The sequence below is a fragment of the Echeneis naucrates genome, chromosome 21 (assembly GCF_900963305.1).
Source record: "Echeneis naucrates chromosome 21, fEcheNa1.1, whole genome shotgun sequence".
Lineage (NCBI taxonomy): Eukaryota > Metazoa > Chordata > Actinopteri > Carangiformes > Echeneidae > Echeneis > Echeneis naucrates.
This window is the reverse complement of record NC_042531.1, coordinates 5,549,747-5,569,401: the sequence shown is the minus strand read 5'-3', so window position 1 is coordinate 5,569,401 and position 19,655 is coordinate 5,549,747. Positions and strand designations below refer to the sequence as shown.

Genomic DNA, 19,655 nt, shown 5'->3' with positions numbered 1-19,655 from the left:
TTCCCAGGCCTGGCTGACTCCCCCCATAAATCCAATAATGGTCGTGAGTGTGAGTCATTGACTCGGTAAAGCTGCTGAACACGTCATTATTGCTAACCCCACAAACATGGAAGGAGGAGGAGGGAGACTGGATTGAAGAGGACAAAAATAACTAAAAAGCTATCAAAGAGAGAAAATATAAAATGCCATTTGTCTGAGTGCGCGTAGTGAGAGTATTATTGTTTTTTGTTTGCGTGAATGAACATGATTGGGGAAGACTTTTTTCTGCTTTCTGTTACAGTGTATCAGCACTGTTTAATGATGCTTTCTCAATGAACTCCCATTCTCAGACAAGTAAAGTGTTGCTCTCTGCCTACAGGAACTCGACATACTGCATGAAGGTATCTATGTCTCTGACCGTAGCGGAGAATGACACAAACCTGTGCTACAACTCCAACATGAGAAGAACCGAGAAGGCCGAGCTCAGCAAGAGTAAAGACATTCTCTGTCCTGACATAGATGACTATGTTGAACCTGGGAAAGACCCCGACATCACCTGGTACAAGGTAGGTTGGCTGTTTGACTGAGCATGGTTTTAATTCATATCTATCCTTTTGATTTGTGTATCATTTGTATACTTGTGTTTTTTGTGTGCCTTGAATACTCATCTTCGCTATGTGCCAGGCAAAAGGAAAAGGGAGTGCGTCTGTCTTTGTGATTATGCAACTGAGAAATATTCTTCAATGCTTCATTGGTTTGTTTTCATCCTATTTCTTGGCTGATTATGTTTAAAAGCCTTGTTGGAAACTCGGTTCCAAATCACTTAGGCAGATTATGTATGGATGCAAATGATGACAATGAATTGCGTAAGCTATGTCTGCTGTGTCCACTGTCAGAGGCTCTTGAGGAGAAGAAGGACTGAGCAGAGGTCAGTCCCAGAGATGGTTCTCATAATCAACACAGAACTTGTATGAAGAGAAACCCGTGCAATGCCACTCTGCCCAGAGAAATTAGCAGCTGTCCTCCAAATGTTTCTCGTCCTTGATCTTTATTCAGAATACACCCTCTCCTCCCTCACCTGCGTTCTTGCCTTTCCCGGGTCAGGAACGGCCTGCAGACAACATAGTGCACCAGGAGAAGGGCCCAGACCCAAACTATTCACAGGCAGATCAGCAGTACATTAGCTGGCCGGGCTCGACCTCTAGGTTTTTCCAAAATTCAATTACAGCCCGGGTAATGACTGGGAGTCCTGGAACCCAGAGTTATTTGGATGACTGTGGAACCACGGTGATTGAATTTGAAGGTTGCCGAGAGCAGTAGTGGAATAGAATCCACAGAGTCAACGTCGTCCCTACCGGAGCACCAAGGGGGCTGGAGAGGGGATCAGGTCGTTGCTACACGCACTTATGCTCACACACGTACATGCACACACAGACAGAGCACAAACACACTTACTCTGTCAGCAGAGACCGCTGTAAATAACATTCTCTGTCCTCTCTGGATATACTGGAGTATTGCATGGCGAAGATTGAGTTCAGAGCAATAAATCTTGATCAGATAAGTAGGATAATGGCTGAGCCTTATCATTTTACCATATGGAGCTTTTATGCCAGTACCAAGCTATGCATCGCAAGCACTTTATCCGCTTTCTTAATGCTCAGTGACGTTTGAAGCATTTTGCCAGCTCAAAGCATTTGAAATGTTGTGGATGTAATTCATAATGAATTTTTGGTTGATGTTTTGAATTTGACTTATGCGTCCTTCTCTAATGCACAGGAGTGCCGTCCTAAGCAGTGGCGTGCCAGCATCATCCAAAAGAGAGACATTCTGTCTATCCAGGAAGTGAAGGAAGATGACATTGGGAACTATACCTGCGAAATCCAGTTTGGCGGCTTTGTGGTCAGGAGGACGACTGAACTGACAGTCACTGGTAAGTTTTTAAACTATGATTAATACTTGCAGAAACAACACACACACATACAGTACGGACACACTATGCTGCTGCAGCAGTGTCCTGCTGATCTGTTCATTTCTGGGGGAGGTAGAATACTGTGGCCTGGCCTCCATCCTTTCTTCTAACTCAGCACTTTGCCACCAAGCGGTGTTGAAATATTTAAGGCTATGGGCTAAACCCCTTCACACAGAGCGCTAAAGAGCCAGGTCCAAGGTCAGGAGATTTACAGTACACTTATTCTGCGTTCTATTTCTATCCATCCCTCCTTTCTGACTCAGTCTTTGCCGTGCACACCTGCAAGGTGAGCACATAAATAAATACCTTTGTGTGTTCTTTATTAGAGCGACTGCTCTACCAGGTCAACTGCTTTGATTAGGGTTGATAAAAAGGTCAGGTCCAGTTATTCTCTCTGCTTTTCTATCTCTTAAGCCAATTTCAGTGGTCCCATTCTTATTCTAGTGTGTTCATCTCTTTGTGTGTTTGTTTGTTTGTTTGTTTTTTTATTCCAGTTTGGAATAATCATGTGACAGCCATCAATATGAAAAAAGTTTGCGGAAAGGTTCGGATGTCAGGTCAATGTTGGTTGTACATCTTTGGGATTGATGGATTAAAGGTGGTGAAGTCCACATTGATTTTCAGTGGATTCACCCTTCATCACATCCCCGGTCACTAGGTCATTTCTTCATCCTGTGTGTGTGTGATTTTGTGTTGTGTATGTGTTGTGTTACTCCTCCCAGGAATAGTGTTAGCATTTGATTAGTATCTTGTGCGACGTTTATTTTCGTGGCTGGTCATTGTGCGACATGAGGATGATGCAGTGATGTTTGGTACAAAGGCTGTGTGCTATCTAACGAAGATCGCACAGGAAGACGCACACCTTCCCATGAGCAGATTTCTCTTGGATAAGGTGAGGTGAGGTGTGGCTTTGAGACTGGTTGATCTTGTGATTCACGGATCAAGACTTTGTCCACAGAGTGGTTCAGTAAGTATGGAACACGTAGGAGGGAGATACACAAGATTTAATTTTATCACTATTACCATTACAGTAGAATATGACGGTGCTCAGCATTTCCCTGTGAGGACCCTAAAACAGAGAAACTCCCGTGAGGAAAATATAAAGTATTGTGTGAGAGGCCACCAGTAGCTGGTCCATTGACTCCTGAACCATTTTCAGGCTGTGCTACAGTTTAAAGGGTCACTTCACACATTTCAGAGGAAGCATCATTTCCTCTCTAACTCTTATGGAATGTAGCCATGAAGATTTTTCTGTGTCTCTTTCTTATGTTTTGAGAACTTTACTATATTATTGAGGCTGCGAAAGTCTACCAAACACTATAGACATCAATTTTGTTTGTTGGTTCCCCCAGCAGAGAAAAATGTAAAGAACTCAGGAGCAGCACACCTTCCCAGAGTTCTTCACAAGCTCAGCTGTGCACCACTTTACCAGGATGATGTGTATATATAAGGACTCTTGACTGTCGTGATAACGATGAAATCCCTTTCACCTCTAAGTAGCTTGGAGAACCTATTTTTAATGTGAAAAAAAGTTTGTGTGCGACGCAGTTTTAATGTTTTGGTAAGTGACTACCACGTTGACTTCGTGCTGTATGTACTTTGGCTCCGTCCTCGTATGTCTGTTTGCCCGTCAACATGACCTGGATGTTCTTTAATCACAGTGGTCATAAAAACTTTATTGGGCTATAAATATACAGAGTCAACATTAATGATACGGACAGGGGGAGTGGAAAAGGGTGAGAAATCCACAGAAACACAGATCAAGCCAAAGACTTTTCTTTGTCTGTGCAAACCCTCCACATTACCTGAATGCAGCACGAGTTACCAATATACAATAAGCTTGGCTGAACAATGGGAGAGAGGAAAAAATAGGTAATTTTACGTTTGATTGTCTCTGTCTGAACTTATTCTCGATTATTCTGTGCTCTTACCATTCTACCTGAACCACGCATCGTGTCTTGTCTGCGCTGCCGTCATGCTGCATACGCACACGTATTGAGCCACAGGGAAACAACCACACACTGCCTAAAATTCCTTGATGCATGTTTCACATAATGAAATGTCTATAAGTCATCAAAATGGAGGAAGTAATTTTATTTGAGACACAAGGAGCAATGTTCTGTAGCTTTAATGCGGCTGGTTGATGTTGCAATCCCACGATTGTTTCTCCTCTCCAAGTACATGAAATAATTTACATGGAGCACAGTTTCCACAATGAACACAGTGCTCAATGCCCCGCTTGTAAACCAACTGAATGTGACTGACCCAGTGTCCCATATTTATGGGACACTGGGTATTTTTATTTAATTTACTGCTGGTAGCAGTTTTCAATATGTGCCCGTCTCAGTCACCAGTTCAGTTATCCTACTTCTGCTATAAAAACACCGCAGCATTCCACAGCGTTTAGCCTTATTACCATACCAGTAGGGTACCTCCTTTTTAGTGCTGTAGTTTCCTGCTAGAATTAGATTACCTCACCCTCACCATAGGCTCATTTCCTTTAATAAACCTACACCATCATCCCCTCAAGTGGGCGTGAGATTACCCACACTTTATCACATCCTGTTAAAAACCTGGACGGCAAGCATAAAAGGCCAATACCTGTCTGAGACCTGAGGGTTCACGATTGACTTTATTTGTTAGGCAAAAAGGATGAAGGAGGCCATTAAGTTTAACTGATCTTAAGTATAGTGCAATGGAAACTGGCCATAGCTTTGACCCTGGATTGCTACAAATAGTGTGTGCATTTACATGGTTGGGTGTGGGCACGTGTGTGTGTGTGTGTGTGTGTGAGTGCGTTTGTTGTGAACCTGGTGTACTGTGTAACAGCCTCAATTTGAAGCAGTAGAGGAGCCAGTATCTGGACCAAGTTCAGTCTTGTAATAGAGGTTAACTATGGGCATAAATACAGACTCAGCCAGAACATCCTGATCCACGAGCACCTTAATCAAGCATGGATGCTCCTCAGGTTAACAGAGATGCAAACGAAACAGCATCTCTTTAAACTTTTTTTTTTTTTTTTTCATGTGTTCTTTCCCATTTATGTCAGTCAACATTTAAACATTCTTATCTAGTTCCGAGCACATGAACATGAGGACGTAGAGCCGGCGATGGGCTGCGTAGTGAGAATAAAAACACCATTAACAACAGATGGAAGGATTTAGTTTTCTCTTTCTCTCCGCAGACCTTCACCTCAACCCCCCATCTGTAAAGAGAGTGCCTTTTTGTGTACTCTTATAATTGATTCATGGGGAGCAGCAGGTTTGCTATTTCCTCGTTCCTCTGAGGAATACAGAGCACGGTCAGATTAGTCTACGCTGGTGTTTACCCCCTTTCTACTATCAGACATGAGAAGCAATGCATCAGCTGCAAACACAACCCAACTAGGACAAACTGATACATCCATGTACAGCTCAGGCCACTCCGTCTGAGTGCTTGGTGTGTTGGTCCTCCAAAAGTTATATATGCATACCCACAAGTGTCTGCTGTGATATGTCTCTTTTTTAATAGCACATCTGAATAATTTCTCTTGCATTTTTATGGTTCCCCCAAGCCTCATTTCAACACTGTGATGGTAATGCTACTATACTGTAACACCAGATAAAAGCTCTGTTCAGCTGATGTATGCAGCTCCTCCTGCGTTCTGTAGGAAGCAAAATATTATACAGAGAGCTGAAAAGGATAAAGAGAACAAGGGAGCCAAAGTGACTGATAACAGCGGAAGAGAGAGAGAGGAAAAGATAGAGCAGTTGCTACTCCTGTATCTTATCTGTATTCTTCACCAGTGTTTCTCGGCAGAAACAGTGTGTCCAGCACTATAAACAGACTATCATCCTTGTGTTTATCACAGCGCACATTACCGTTTGCCTCTGTCGGACTTACTGTAATGGAGTCGTTTGGTTTGATGGATGCCTCGGGCGTGGGTTTCTATCTATTGCTCCCATTATACCTCTGTCTGCGTCCCCTTATTGCAGAAATGTCTGTCTGCACATTCAGCATAGCCTGCAAGCACGATGATTGAGGTTATGGCCAATGTAAATGTTCCGTTTGGCGCAGTGAATTGGAGATGCAGAGGGCAAGCGGAAATCAAAGGGAGGAGAGGAATCATCTGCTTTACATTACCTCGGTAGTGGCAGAGGGAGATGCTTGGGAGACTTAATTTATGTACTGTGGATAACTATGCACTGTATATATGAAAAAATGTAATATCTGACTGTGTTTGGTTTATTTGCATGTGGTGTTTGCCTTATTCCCTGCTCGCTGTACCGCGATGTATTCCCCTGCAGGCACCAAACGCTTAAGATTCATCCCATCAGGGTTCGCAGTAACCTGATTGCCCTTGCCTCTCCGGGGCTGGATCTCACATTTGAGACAGGACAACATGCACAGTGTGTGTATGTTCGTGTAATGAAGAGCTGACTTGTGGGGAGGTGATCCAGGACATCGTCTCATTGCAGTAAAAGGTTCCTTCCGGTTCTTCTACTGCAGGGTCACCTTCAGAGGAACGAGCACTTCACAACCATATAAAATGTAATTGCTCATGTGTGATTTATTTATTTATGTATTTACTATGGCGATAGCCCGACTTTTACCTGGCCAGCTGGGTGTAATCTCGCACCATCAGACTTTGAAACTGCAGGCAGCGTTGGAAGCAGAAATGGCGCCCACACCTCCTCCGTCTGTCAGTCTGAAGGTGGACAGATGGGTGGAGAGGCAGCGATTAGTGCTGATATTATCCAAGAGAGAGGGGAGAAGAGGAATGAGTGGGGCGAGATAAGCGGACTGGGGTGAGAAAATAAGATGGGTTTGCTCTCAACCGAAACCTTCTCCATCCCTCTATATGCCAAAGCCCAGTGTGAGCGTGCTGCCTGCAACGTGCCGACCTGTCATGACCACACTAAAGACTTGGGTCTCAGCTTCATGTCCTTGGGGAGAAGATGATAAAATCACACCTGAGATAAGTGTTACACCAGTGCTTGAATTTCCCTGACTCCACCTACACACGTTTGTACATGAGCGCACACATGAACATCAATCGCACCTCTAAGGGCCAGTGCCACAAGTACAACCCACCAACTGGTGTGTAGAGAGTCCAGTGTGAGGATTTCTATAGGACACACGGAACCGCACGTTTTTAAGAGGCGATTAATTTAATGAGCGGCTGAGTTGCTCATGAAACCTGTGTCACCATCCTAGGGTGGAGAAAAATGACTCATTAATTTAAGGTCAACTATCACGCTCATCAGGAACTAATCTTGCTCTCTTTCCTTGTCTCCCTCCCTCACCCCCTAACCTCCCCTCTTCTCTCCCGTCTCTAAAGTGTCCTTCATCTCACTTCGTCTCTATTCAACAGCTGTCCTCGTAGATTCCGAGGCAGGCCAGGGTTCATGTTATTTTAATTCAATTAAAATTAACACCAATCTGCATGTGACGAATGAAATTTACATCCTCCACAATTAATCTTGCCTGACCTACCCCCATCCCACCCACACACCCACATCCTCCCACACACCAAGTCTCAGTCTCTGGTTATTATTATTATCTAAGCATAAAGGGCAGAGCGAAATTACAATTATTCTTCTGTCTTATGCTGTCTTTTGAAGTCTAGGTCACTACTCACTCTTTCTCTGCAGCTTGTAATGCACATCTGAAAGAAACAGAAGATACTGATGCCTATAATTTATAGACCAGCAAAACGCCTCTGTCATTAAAAAGCATCATCACATCTGAGATATTTATTACCACAGTGAAATTTCTTGAGGGGTAGCTGACATTACTTATCATAAAAATGCATATGATAAACAATTCTACTTATATCTATCTCCTGATAACAATTGCATTAAGGCTCTCTGTTCAACTGCTGTGTAGAGTGTCTTTAGAAAGCGAAATTCTGCTTTATGGTGAAAACGCTCGCTGGCTGAGTGTGAAACTAAGAAATACGATGCTTTCTTTCCACAGCCAACATGATCACTACGTCCATAGAATAGTTCCCGTCTGCATGCATCTTGATTAGGACCACATCGCTGGTTTTTAAAGAACCCAATTGGCCACCTGTTCATTGCAGAAGTGACTGAGGCTCTGCGCCTAGCCTATAAAGCTTGTAATACTCAGGCCCCAGTCTGGGGATCAGACATTACAGTTTTTCAGTCTGACATAATTCTCAGGTCACAGGAAAAGCTGTCTCCATGAAGTTCAGTCAAAGGACACAGCAGTTTGAATTATTTTTGCATGACATTGTCTTCTACAAATTAACTTCAATTTGAATTTTAATAATGATGTAAGACCACATAAGTCAAGAGAGCCATTACTTTCAGCCTAGAAACAGTCTGAAAGACTTTGGTTTTTGTAGATATTAAACGTGCGCTTTAGCAGTATGACTAGAATTTCCTGCTGTGCTTTCACCGTAAGGTGGAACCAGACTTCTTGTTTTGCTTCCAGTTATATTGCTAAGCTATCAAAACTGTCACCTGGTTCCAGCTTCGTATTGATTGCACATATATGTAATGGTGTCAGTCTTCTCACCTGACTCTCGACAAGAAGGTGAATTAGATTTCTCCTTTAATCATGGCACTACATTCTTCATAGCATGCTTCTACTTTTTTATACTCAATACCTGGAATTGACTCAATCAGTATAGTTTTAAAATTCATTTTGAGTGTCATTGTGCCAATGATTGAATTTGAACTTGGATGATGGAATGAAAGATTTTTTTTAAATATTTTAAATATTAAATGTCTCAGTGTTCTTAAATTTTTAGCTATTTTCCGTTAATATGAACAAAACTACCTTACTATTATGAGTATTTCAAAATGTTAGCTGCCTGCTGACACACTTCAGGTGTTGGCCTGTGGCTCGCTGGTGTAGTATATTCAGTGTGAGAGGTTTGCTGAGATATATTGTCCCCCCAGCACAAATCAGACCAAGTTTTATTTTCAATCCTCCATCATTGAAGAAGAAAAAAAATTCTCCCTGTCACTTCTCTCTCTCCCTCATCCTCTAAGTACGCAGCTCATTAACTGAATATGTATGCTCAAACAGCTTCTCTACAGCAGTAATTTTACTTCAATTTTAGGCCCAGTTTCTGGTCTGAAAGATCTGATGTTTTGAGCTGTGCACTGAGATAATGATGCACATGAAGTTCAAAGCCAACATGTAACACCATACTGTCAAATTTTGTTCTTTAAACCGGCGTCAGAGCTGCTCCTGCATGTCTCATTTTTGACCACAGTTGTAGGTGCTTATACAAGCCCCCCCCCCTCCCAACTCTTTCTTCTCCCCCTCTGTGCATGCAGCCCATTACCTTAGCACACCTTTTCTAGCAACTTCCATTACGCTGTAATTCTTCCCTTTCATTTTGTGTCCCACTCCAAAGACAAATTGTTGTGAGCAAAGCACAACAATGGTGTACACAAAGTTTAAAGGCTTCATGTGTGCACTGTCCAATTCTCTACCCTAAAGTAAGGATAGGAGTCATTTTTAACACAGCAGCATCTGCAGTCCGCTAATGACCTCAGTGTGAGGTTGTTTGAATTGAACGATGAGCGGGGAGCTTCTGTGACTGAGCATGTTACTCACAGAAAAACTTACATTTGTGTTTTCTTCTCTGCCTCCTGTCTCCCTCCCTTTAATGTGTTCACAAAAGTAGTTACAATGCGATGTTGACACTGATCATGCTCTGGCCTTAGTCACTGACGTCTAATCCCTCTTCTCCTTTCCATGAGTCCAGCAGTAATTGGCTCACTACATCCTGACTCAGTTCTCCCTGCAGTCATTTTCCCTCTCCTTCTGAAACGGGCTCGTGTAGGACCCGAATGCAGCACAACGGCAAGAGATAATTTGTAATGGCCTTTATTGACTCACTCACAGCAAGCGATATGGCAGATGAGAAGGAGTGAATGAGTCCGGGGTTCTGGAGGAGAGTCTGTGGCGGGGAGCACGGTTACAAAGTTCCTGGGTGCAGGTGAATGGGAAAAGCAGGCAGGAGACCGGAATGGATTGTGGCACTTTCCTTCCCTTCCCTTGAATGGCTTTGAACCCCAAGCTTTCTCTAGCTGCTGTCTCTATGGAACAAATTTGCAGAGTTCTGTTATAATGACACTTCTAGCTGCAGTACAATTTTCTGACAGGATATGAAAAGGCTAAAGGTCAATTAGAGGACCCTAACTAACCCTCTTATTATCAAGTGTCCTTAAGAAAAGAACACTAGAAAAAGAAAAACTCCCTCAAATTAAAAGATAAGAATATGAACAACCACAGAGGAGGGTGGCAATAAATAGACAGATATTCACACATGACCTGAGTCACAAAGTAACCGTGGACATTCTCTTCAGCAATTCCTATAAGGTCGAGATTACTAAAGAGCAACGATAGACCTATTTACATGGACCCTTAGGCATGTGCTTACCCGTGCAATATGAATGCAATAGCTTCCTGTATACATAAAGAGAGGAATGTTTTACCTTTCAACATTGTGAAAACCCAAAACAAACCACCTATGAGTTTCAATATATCATCTGCCTCTTTCTCCCCCTAAATTTCTCCCTTCATTACGCTGATGCAGCCCTCATCCGTTACCTGTCACTCACTTCTCCAGATCATGCCCATAGTCTGCAGTCAATGCCTCGGCCCTGAGGAGGAGGCACAAAGAGATCTCTGCAGAAGAACCCTCACCGTGCCCACTCTCTTCAGGTGCATTGAATGGCACACAGTGTGCATGTCCCCCTCCACCATAGTTATTTCTGACCCAGTTTCTCTGAGGATGTATGTTGTGTAGAAATGAGGGGGGAGGGGAGTTGTTTTTTCAGTTCCTTCCAGTAAGTCCATGACTAAACGCCTTAACTGTCATTACTATTTTGTGTTGCCACCACTTGGTACACAATGGAAATGTTGTCTTTACAGCTGCATAGCTGCTGCTCTTGCTCTCTCATTCTCCCCCTCCTCCGGCTGTCCAAGAAGCCAGTCTCAGCATCTATAATTTGCTTTCAGTGCCTGTGTGTGTGTGTGTGTGTGTGTTTACTGTACATACACATCCATACAGGCCTGCTCACCTGTGATAAGGGCAGATTTTCCTCCTCCACTTGTCCCTGAGAACAGTGGCCACTCTGTGCACACAGGTGTAAGCCCCATGTTTCCTCCCGTCTATAGAAGAGCCAGTTCCTCCCAGGCAGTGGTTTCTGTTCAAAGTTGAACTCACCAGCAGTTCAGCTCCATCTATGAACCTTTAAAGTACAATGATGACCAGTAAACTGTGCAAGCTAAGGAAATAAGGAAACAAAACATTTTATATGTCATTAAAAAAAAAAAAAGTTACCTGCAGTTACCTGCAACAGTTGAAGTACATGAAGTCTGGAAGGTTAATGCCAACCTTTTAAACGGCATTCCCATTTTTGTCGGTACAAAGACAATATTGGAACAGGCACTGTTCCTACATCTGATGCGTTATAAGAGCAAAACTGCTCTGCAAGTAGGAGTTAATGCTTTTTATTGCTGCGAAAAAGGAGGACAGACTGCTTGGTCACAGGTTCATCCCACAGCAAGATAATGACCCAAAACATTAGAAGAAAAGAACCAGATGAGGCTTCACATGATGGAAGAGCAAGGCAGTCTCTGCACTCCACACACACGCAATTTACAAGTTCAACAAATTCATGAATACCTCTGCAGGATAAACAATGTCTCGTGTATTTAAATTATTTATTTGCTTTGTGGTTGGATTTCAGAAACACAGAGACATCATATGTTAATTTGAGCGGCAAAGTTTTGACAGGAAGTGTTCGTGTCAGCAGCATCCATAAAGCACTTCACGGGCACAGCGGTTAGGTGAAGTCACACAAATCTTGTTGATGAATCCCTCTAATTTCTCCATGCAGCATACTGAAATTACATATTGTTGTTTCTAACAAGCAAGTCTGATGTTGCGCAAGAGGAGATGCTGACTCTGTAACCACGTTTGTCTAAGGTAAGATCCGATACCTACACTACCTTAATCATAGGTGTGGAGAACAAATAGAAAGGTTAAATGTATGTTGCTTCAGAAGCTTGAGACGGCCGTTGTTATTGACTACCCGGCTTTCTGATTTTTGAATGGAGTGTGTCAGGAATGTCGTACTGCTTTTCCTCTTCCTTTGCAAGCTCACAAACGTCCTTTCTTTTCTCTGCTGTCCTTCAGATAGTGTCTCTCGCACTCTCACCTGTCTCCACTTTTCTCTCCAAACTTCTTTTGTTGTCGCTCAAAAAGACAGGCGGTAGAGACAGGTAATTACTGTGGGCAAGGGCCATCTCCCCGTCCTCTCATTTTCTTTATATTCTCTCCCACAAATCCCTTTACCTCTCTCTGTCTCTCTCTCTCTCTCTCTTTCCCTCTCTCTTTATCGCCATATTTCTCTCTTTCCAATTGTCTCTGTAGTTATTTTTAAATCCATCCTCATTATCGGTTTTAGGGAATAAAGAGAAACTAGCAGGTATTGAATTTTGGAACATTATTCTATTTTGTTTTTTTTCTTCATAAATGATCTTCAACTGGGTCTGAATCTCAGTGTGGCGCAGTGGAAGGGTTGGGTCCGTTCCTGCAGTTGTTGTTTAGCGGTGCAGTAGAGCAGGCTTTATGCTGATTAACTGCATCACATCTGATGGATTCCCAGCGACCTCTCCACCCCTCAGTATAGCTCTGGGAGCCTTTCAGGGGGAAAAGGCTTCCCTTTTTAATTAGACAAGAATAGGAAATCTATTAGAGAATGCAGAGAAGACTCGGCGCTGAATGAGGGATTGCTGAGTTCTGTTCATGTTGAACTAACTACAGTTATACCCCTGCTATTACAGCATTCACAAGGAAACAAGTGATGTGCTCGCTGTCTCTCTCACACACCTATTAGAGGAAAAAAATTAGGTCTCTGATTAGCGTAATGCAATAAAAGCACAGCTTGTGGGATACAGTTCATAGAGGGGTCAGTACCTGTATTTACAGAATTTCATGCTCTTTTGTAGAGTAATTGTGATCCGACATCCAGCTCCGGCTATGAATGTGCCTTTTTCACAAGCTCAGGCTTTAGTAATAATAATGGCTATTTTCTTCTGTTCAAGTGTTTCAAAAAGCATTAACAGCAACCAAATATACACAACACCAAGATCCTGAAACTGAAGCAGCTAAATGGAATTCAGCCGCTGTGGTATAATGTTTTTCAGAAATCTTATAAAAAGGCCCGTGGCAGCAACGCACTCCATCGTTATACAGCTTTTTCCTGACAGGTCCCGACTGCTGTGCTGTTTGTCTTTCAAACATTCATAAAATATATGAAGAATGAAGAGCAGGATGCACTTACGGAGTCCTGGATCAGGTCTGGTCCCAGAGATAAACTAGCCTCCTCAGAGTGAAGCGAAGACTCTAGGAAGCATAAAAACATTCAATACTGTCAAATCTCAGAGATATCAAAACCAACAGAGAAGTATTTTATGTCTTTTCTTAATTTCCATTATTATCAGACAACGCGGCAGTGGGAGTAATTATTTGAGAGTTTATCTTTGAAAATCTCTTAAAACATCTGAGATTGAAATTGCTCACCACTGCACCAAATGGGTCATCTACGGCTGACAGTAGCCAGATACTAATGGATTATATCTGTTGTTCAAGTAGCAATTTCTTAAAGCTGACAACTGAAAGTCTTCAGTGGATCGAACAGCACGAGCTCCTGGTTTCACCGCCGGCTGTCTTGACTCTATGCTGCTCGTCATTCCCATTTTCTCTGTCCCATTTCCTGTCACCCTTCTCCCATCCAATGATCAAGACATAAAATGGCCAAAAGATTATTCTGTATGAAACAAAATTGGCTCAGAGCTGAATGCCCACAGACAGAGAGCAGAATTCAGAAACTATTGTTTAGAGGGAGCAGTGCACTGTTGTGTTCGGTCTTCTGTTGAGAATAATAATAAAAATCACAAAAAGACAGCCGTAGCTTTTGATTGAAGTGTCATGTACGCACGCACATACACAAAGCGCTATATGCTGAAACACCTACACACATTCTACACACTCGTGTGTAAAAAGATGGCACTGTGCACGTGCACACACACAAACACATCTCTAACCTCTCATACCCCGCTCCGGTGCCCATGCATTGTAATGTTGCACTCTATAAGGCTCCATGACTTTGATAAATAAAAGAGCAGAGAAGTCTTCTTCATAATCATGCTATATTTATGCTGAGGAACAGAGCGGGGGGGAGAAGACAGCACTCACCCCCGGCCCAACCACTCCGCGCCTGCAGACACAGCCCAGCTTCGGGAGCCCAGGAAAAGAAGTCTGTTCAATTTTTAATGCAGGACCTTTACTCCAACTAGGAAAAGTTTGTTGAATGATTACCTCCATGTGCCTTCTTTGTAAAGCTGAATATTGGCTTAACAATCATCTGCGGTTCATCTGAGTGCAGCCTTATTTCAGAAAAGTGCAAACTCCTCAGCGTTTATACTGATCTGACTGAATGCTTCTTAATTTGGGAAAGGTTTTTTGTTTGTTTTGGTTTTTTTTTTTTTTTTTTGCTCTGTGACTTGTGACTTGTGAGTGAATTTGGGAAGCAGCTCCAGACTGTGAGACACAGACTCACAATGTCTCTCTAAATGCTTTGCTTTGCGGCTTTGCGATTCTGCACACTGTTACACGCCTTCATCTCATGGCATCTGGAGTGTCTCACTGGGATAACAGGTTACATAATTAGCACCAAATTAACACTCAATTAGGCAACCCGTGTTGAGAGGGTGGGGACAGATCGTCTTCGGAGGCTTTGGAAATCACATCAGAGCCTCATCCACCACCTGGTTTACTGAGAACATATTGTATATTGTACTTTATACCTTCCATATAAAGTTACATTTCATGCCTCTGTCCAGAATGTCTTACATCATTAATGTCTAGAAACGGTTCAAACTGACCATCTGTTTCCCGTCTTGCCTTCTATATGGGAACGAGTTGATGTGCTCCAGTAAGACCTGTTTTCTGTCATTTCAGCAAAAAGCGTTGATTTATTAACTGAGCCGCTGCAAAGCTGGGTAGCTTATGAAACTTCTCTTGAGAGTAAACAGACAAGGCAAAACAAGAGTTTTGATGAAATTCATTGTGCTGGTGTATGCATATATATTCTGGATGTATTGTGATTTAAAATGTGACAGGCAGGTTTTTTTCTGGTAACTTGCTCGTGAGCAAAATACCTTTTAGTGTCAGTCCAATATGTTGTGCAGTAAAGTGGATGTCTGTTTTTCCCCCAGATTCCCTGACGCTAAAGTTCACAAAGAGGTAGTTAACATTTAATCAGCATGGCTGGAAAGTCCTTGTTGTCCCAAATGATTCTTTTACTTTGCAGTCATGCAGTGATAAACAGAACAATACAGCTGAACCTCAAAGGCACAGTATTTCTTTTTCTTTCCACTGAAAAGCCATACAGGGGCACGAACACAAACTTTTTTCCCCTTCACTCTTACATTCTGTCTCAAGCTTTTCTTTCTTGGTAAACTCACCCATGTCTTTCCCTCCTCACTTCTCTAACTTCTTTTGCCTTTCCTTTCTCTCTCTCACACACACACACACACACACACACACACATTCACACCTCTGGTGGGGTGGGGTTCTTTATTTCATTAACAGCCACTTGCACGCCAGACTTCATTATGCCAACTTTCTGTTCTCGCGCACCCAAGCATGCCAGCTAACGTGCGGAACAAATTTCTCTCCCCCTTCTTTTCACCCTTCCTCCCTCACTCTCCTCCCCCACTCCTGCTAATAAGTATGTTCAGGATGTGATTCACCTGCATCAAAGGCTCCCTGTGAAGAGGCCCGCTTTGTATTGCTGAGCCATGATTAGTCATTACTGTCAAACACTCAAATAGTGTTTCCCTCTGATGCTTTGAAGCAAAAAGGTGGCGTTATCCAAAATTCAAATAACGCTTATACATTGTTGCGTTCTTCTCTCTCTTGGCTCTGTGAATTTGATAGTACAGTGCTGACGGTGCTTCTTCTCTTAGACATAACTGTATAGGGTGGGCCTGCGTGACGTCTGCTGTTTTACTCCCTTTTAGCTGAGCCGGACCACATTTCTGTGCCTGTGACATTTATTTCACATGGATTTTTGTTTGAATTATAAATGCACAGAAGGACGTTAAGATGTCAATCATTAGCTTCTTGGCCGATCATCTCTTCTCTCCTCTCTTCTGCTCTCCGGTTTTCCTGCTAAAATCTGATTTGTGGTATGCAACACTACATTTTTTTTTTTTCACACAGACAAATACAATATGATGATGTGATTGAAAACTATTGACAAGGTGTTCAGGAGAATTTCTTGAGACATTTTTAAGTGAAAAGCTAAATCCCAAAAAACAATAGTCACATTATTGCTGCGGTCGGTGTCTAGTTATCCATACTATAGATATTACTGAAGTAATAGCTATTAAAATAACAAAACAAAGAAGCCACTGATGCCACACATTTTGAGATTAAACATGAAAAGATGAATATATTTTTCTACCATCTGAATCTTGAGTGAACAGCCACCTCCACAGACTCTGTCCAGAAGAACTGCCCACTCCACTCCTTGCCACATTTGCCAATGCCACCATCACAGTTGCCATGGAAATTGATGGGCTGGCAAACTTAGGTTCAGCTTTGTTGTGACAAGTTACTCCAAGTGAAATAAAAATGGGTTTTGTCTTGAAAGAAAGCAGTGACTTAGGCGGGCTTCCAGCCCTCTGGGGACGTACCTTATTTATGAGACACCAGTGAACATGCTGCCGTAGAATAAAACCGCCCAACATGACCGCCACTCAGACTTTACGTCTCCAGTGCTTTCCCTTGCCAATTGATGTATTTGGGTGGAGAAATATAAATCATTTTTTTGTCCATTGCTGTTCTTCACTTTCAATATCCCAGATACAGTCTGAATTGAACGTTGTGATTCGCACAGTAACTGTGTTTTTTGGGTGTTCCAACTTAGACCAGAAGAGATGTTACCATCAAATTTAAGGGGACAAGATGATTAATAGTTTTTAGTTGGATAATCAACTCTCCGTGCTTGCCTGGCTTCTCTTTTGTTCATCTGTTCGTCAGGACTCTTTTTTTCCTCATTTTTCTCTCTGGTTTTGCCCTCTGCCTCTTACTACTTTTTCTGATATTCTACTTTGCCTTTTTCACAAATATATTGCCCTGACTTTTTGTTTCAGATCCACACCATACCCCTGGTCAAGGAGTTCTCTCATTGCGTGTGTGTTGGTTTCTGTAAGCTTGTAATTGCCAGTTGATTTGTGGTCAGAGAGGGTCAGACATCCTGCAGGGAACATGTCAGGCTTTTAAAAGCAGAGAGAAAGAGCCCAGCCATGCACCCGTTTAACCTCAACCACCCCGAGAGATGTCAAAGTACTCAATCAGCTCTACCACTTTTACGAGCTGAGGATTCAATGTAGTTGACACGAGGGTGGCTGATGGCCGAATCTTACCCTATTTATTCTGTACACTATTGTAAATAATGAAGATCACCATATGCAATGAATACCTTCACCAACCTCATTAATCCTAACACATTGCTCCTCATGTACAATGTGCACATATCTGTGTGTAAACATACACCTGAATCTGAATGGAGCACCACAACTTTTATTTGGTGTTAGCATGAAGTGAAGTATATTATCGCAACTAATTAAAGTCCAAGAACAACATTCCTGTGAAGCAATTTACCAGAACAGCAAGTAGCTGAATGTGACAGATGTTCTTTCACTGCCACGACACAGCAGTAACCTCAGGTCAGCGCTATAAACATTATCATCAGCTGCCACAGAACCTACACCAGCACATTAAAATCAGCTTGAACATCATTTGATCCAATGATTTTGTATGGCTGGCAATGTGCTTTCCCCCCTCAAAGATAGTGCACTTTCAAGAAGAACTGTGCTCATAACGATCACAAAGAAAATTGTCAGCTTTAGTGTGTAGATGATATAAGCGCTTTATTATTTTCCACTTTCACTTCAGTTAAACCTGTAAAAAAAAAAAAACCTTTAATAACATATTAGTCATGACAAACAGAAAACTAAGAGAAGGTGGTTTTGACAGTCTGCTCATCAGCTCCTGGCTAGATCGCCCCCTCCTGTAGCCGGTCCCACGACCACAGTGTCATAATGAGAAATTAGGAGCCTGGGCTGCGACGGAAGTGTACAACTAAGTGATGGATTCGGTCCAGATGGTCATCAGTGCAGTGAGGACAGCAGACGCTCTGTTAACACCATGCAACGCCGTGTGCCATCTATTTATCCACGTCTCCTATACCACCAATGACTGAGGTTAGTTAGCAAATAATAGATTCTTTATGCCTTTGGCATATTTGTGATTTGCAAGGTAATGGCTGCTTAAACTTTTTGGCAGCTGCTTTGGCTGTGAAGTTGCTCATTAAAATTAGTTTAGACGTTTAAAAACGAAACAAAACGCAGAACACGTTTGTTGTGGAATGATACATCCGGTATTTGTCTGAAGAACGTCTGCTTCCCATGTTTCTATGTCAAGGGGGAGACGAATGCAGTGATGGAGGCCTTACCGTTCACTCCAGGATCAGCAGAGTCTAATGGCTTCTCATCAATTCCTCCTGTCTTGGGAAGTGTGTGTCATGACTCCTGTAACTACTTCTGACAAGAATGATGAAGCACTTGTTAAAGTTGTAAGATTCTGCTGGAGTTTAAAACCTTTAGATATAAATCTGTGTAGTGGGAGACGGACAGAGACAGTGAGCGAGGGCCAAAGCATGGAGGAGATGAGTGAGAAGGAAAGACAAAGAGCACCTATGGTTTAGACATGACAGACAGAGAGAGAGAGAGAGAGAGAGAGAGAGAGAGAGAGAGCAAAAGGAGGAGAGGGGGGAGTGATGCAAGCTAATGATCTCCATCTGTCTTCGGAGGCTGGGAGAGAGGAGCATCGTTAGGCTTTTGGGATAAGGGGAAGCAAACAAACACATGATTCGCAGATCTCACCCTGGCACTGTGTTATGTGTCTGGCTTCGTTTGAGTCAGCTGGTGAAATGTAGCTTAGAGACAGTTTAGACCATCAGTTGTGTCATGCTGATGATCGCTGCTCTCCAGTGACTCCAGTAAGAGTGTGTTTGTTTACTGTGTGCATGCCAGTGCCTATTTTGGGTTTTTGGCTGTGTGTGTGTGTGTGTGTGTGTGTGTGTCTGTGTGTTAATTTGTGGCTATGTTAACGTATAAACACGTTGAATGTGCGTGTATGTGCACATCTTATTCTTATGTTCACAAGTGAGCCTCTTGAATCCCTAACGAGAGTTTGGCATGGACTAGAATAAGCTCTTCAGTGGCTTGAGCATAAAGGTGAGAATGTGTGCGGTAGAGGTGGGTCTGCTCACAGTATGTGTATGGATAAGAGCGTAGAATCTCTGTTTAAGTCCAATAAGTCATCCATATTAAACAACAGCATATGTTGTTTGTTCATGTCCTCCACAGCTACACACACAGGGGCATCATTTGTCTCTGCCTTCCAAAATAAAAGCTGTTCTGTACCCTGACAGTGCTTGAGTTAAAGCTTGGTTAGCCAAACCCAAAAGGCCAAAAACCACTTGGGGAGGCCTAGAGGACATTGTGTGGTTTAGAGTAAGGATCAAACATTATGCAAACTTTGCCGTCATGGTAATATTAATAAGACCGTATTTAAAGTTTGGCTTAAAAACACAAT

At 42.6% G+C, this 19,655-nt stretch overlaps 1 protein-coding gene across 1 annotated transcript in view; it reads left to right on the top strand.

Annotated features, from left to right (window-relative positions):
- The window catches only part of il1rapl1a (interleukin 1 receptor accessory protein-like 1a), a 119,670-nt gene that overhangs the window by 45,582 nt on the left and 54,433 nt on the right, over positions 1-19,655 (top strand). Inside the window, exons 3-4 of the mRNA XM_029530297.1 lie at positions 359-545; positions 1,756-1,909. Coding sequence (XP_029386157.1) covers positions 359-545; positions 1,756-1,909 — 341 coding nt within the window. The remainder of the gene's footprint in view (positions 1-358; positions 546-1,755; positions 1,910-19,655) is intronic.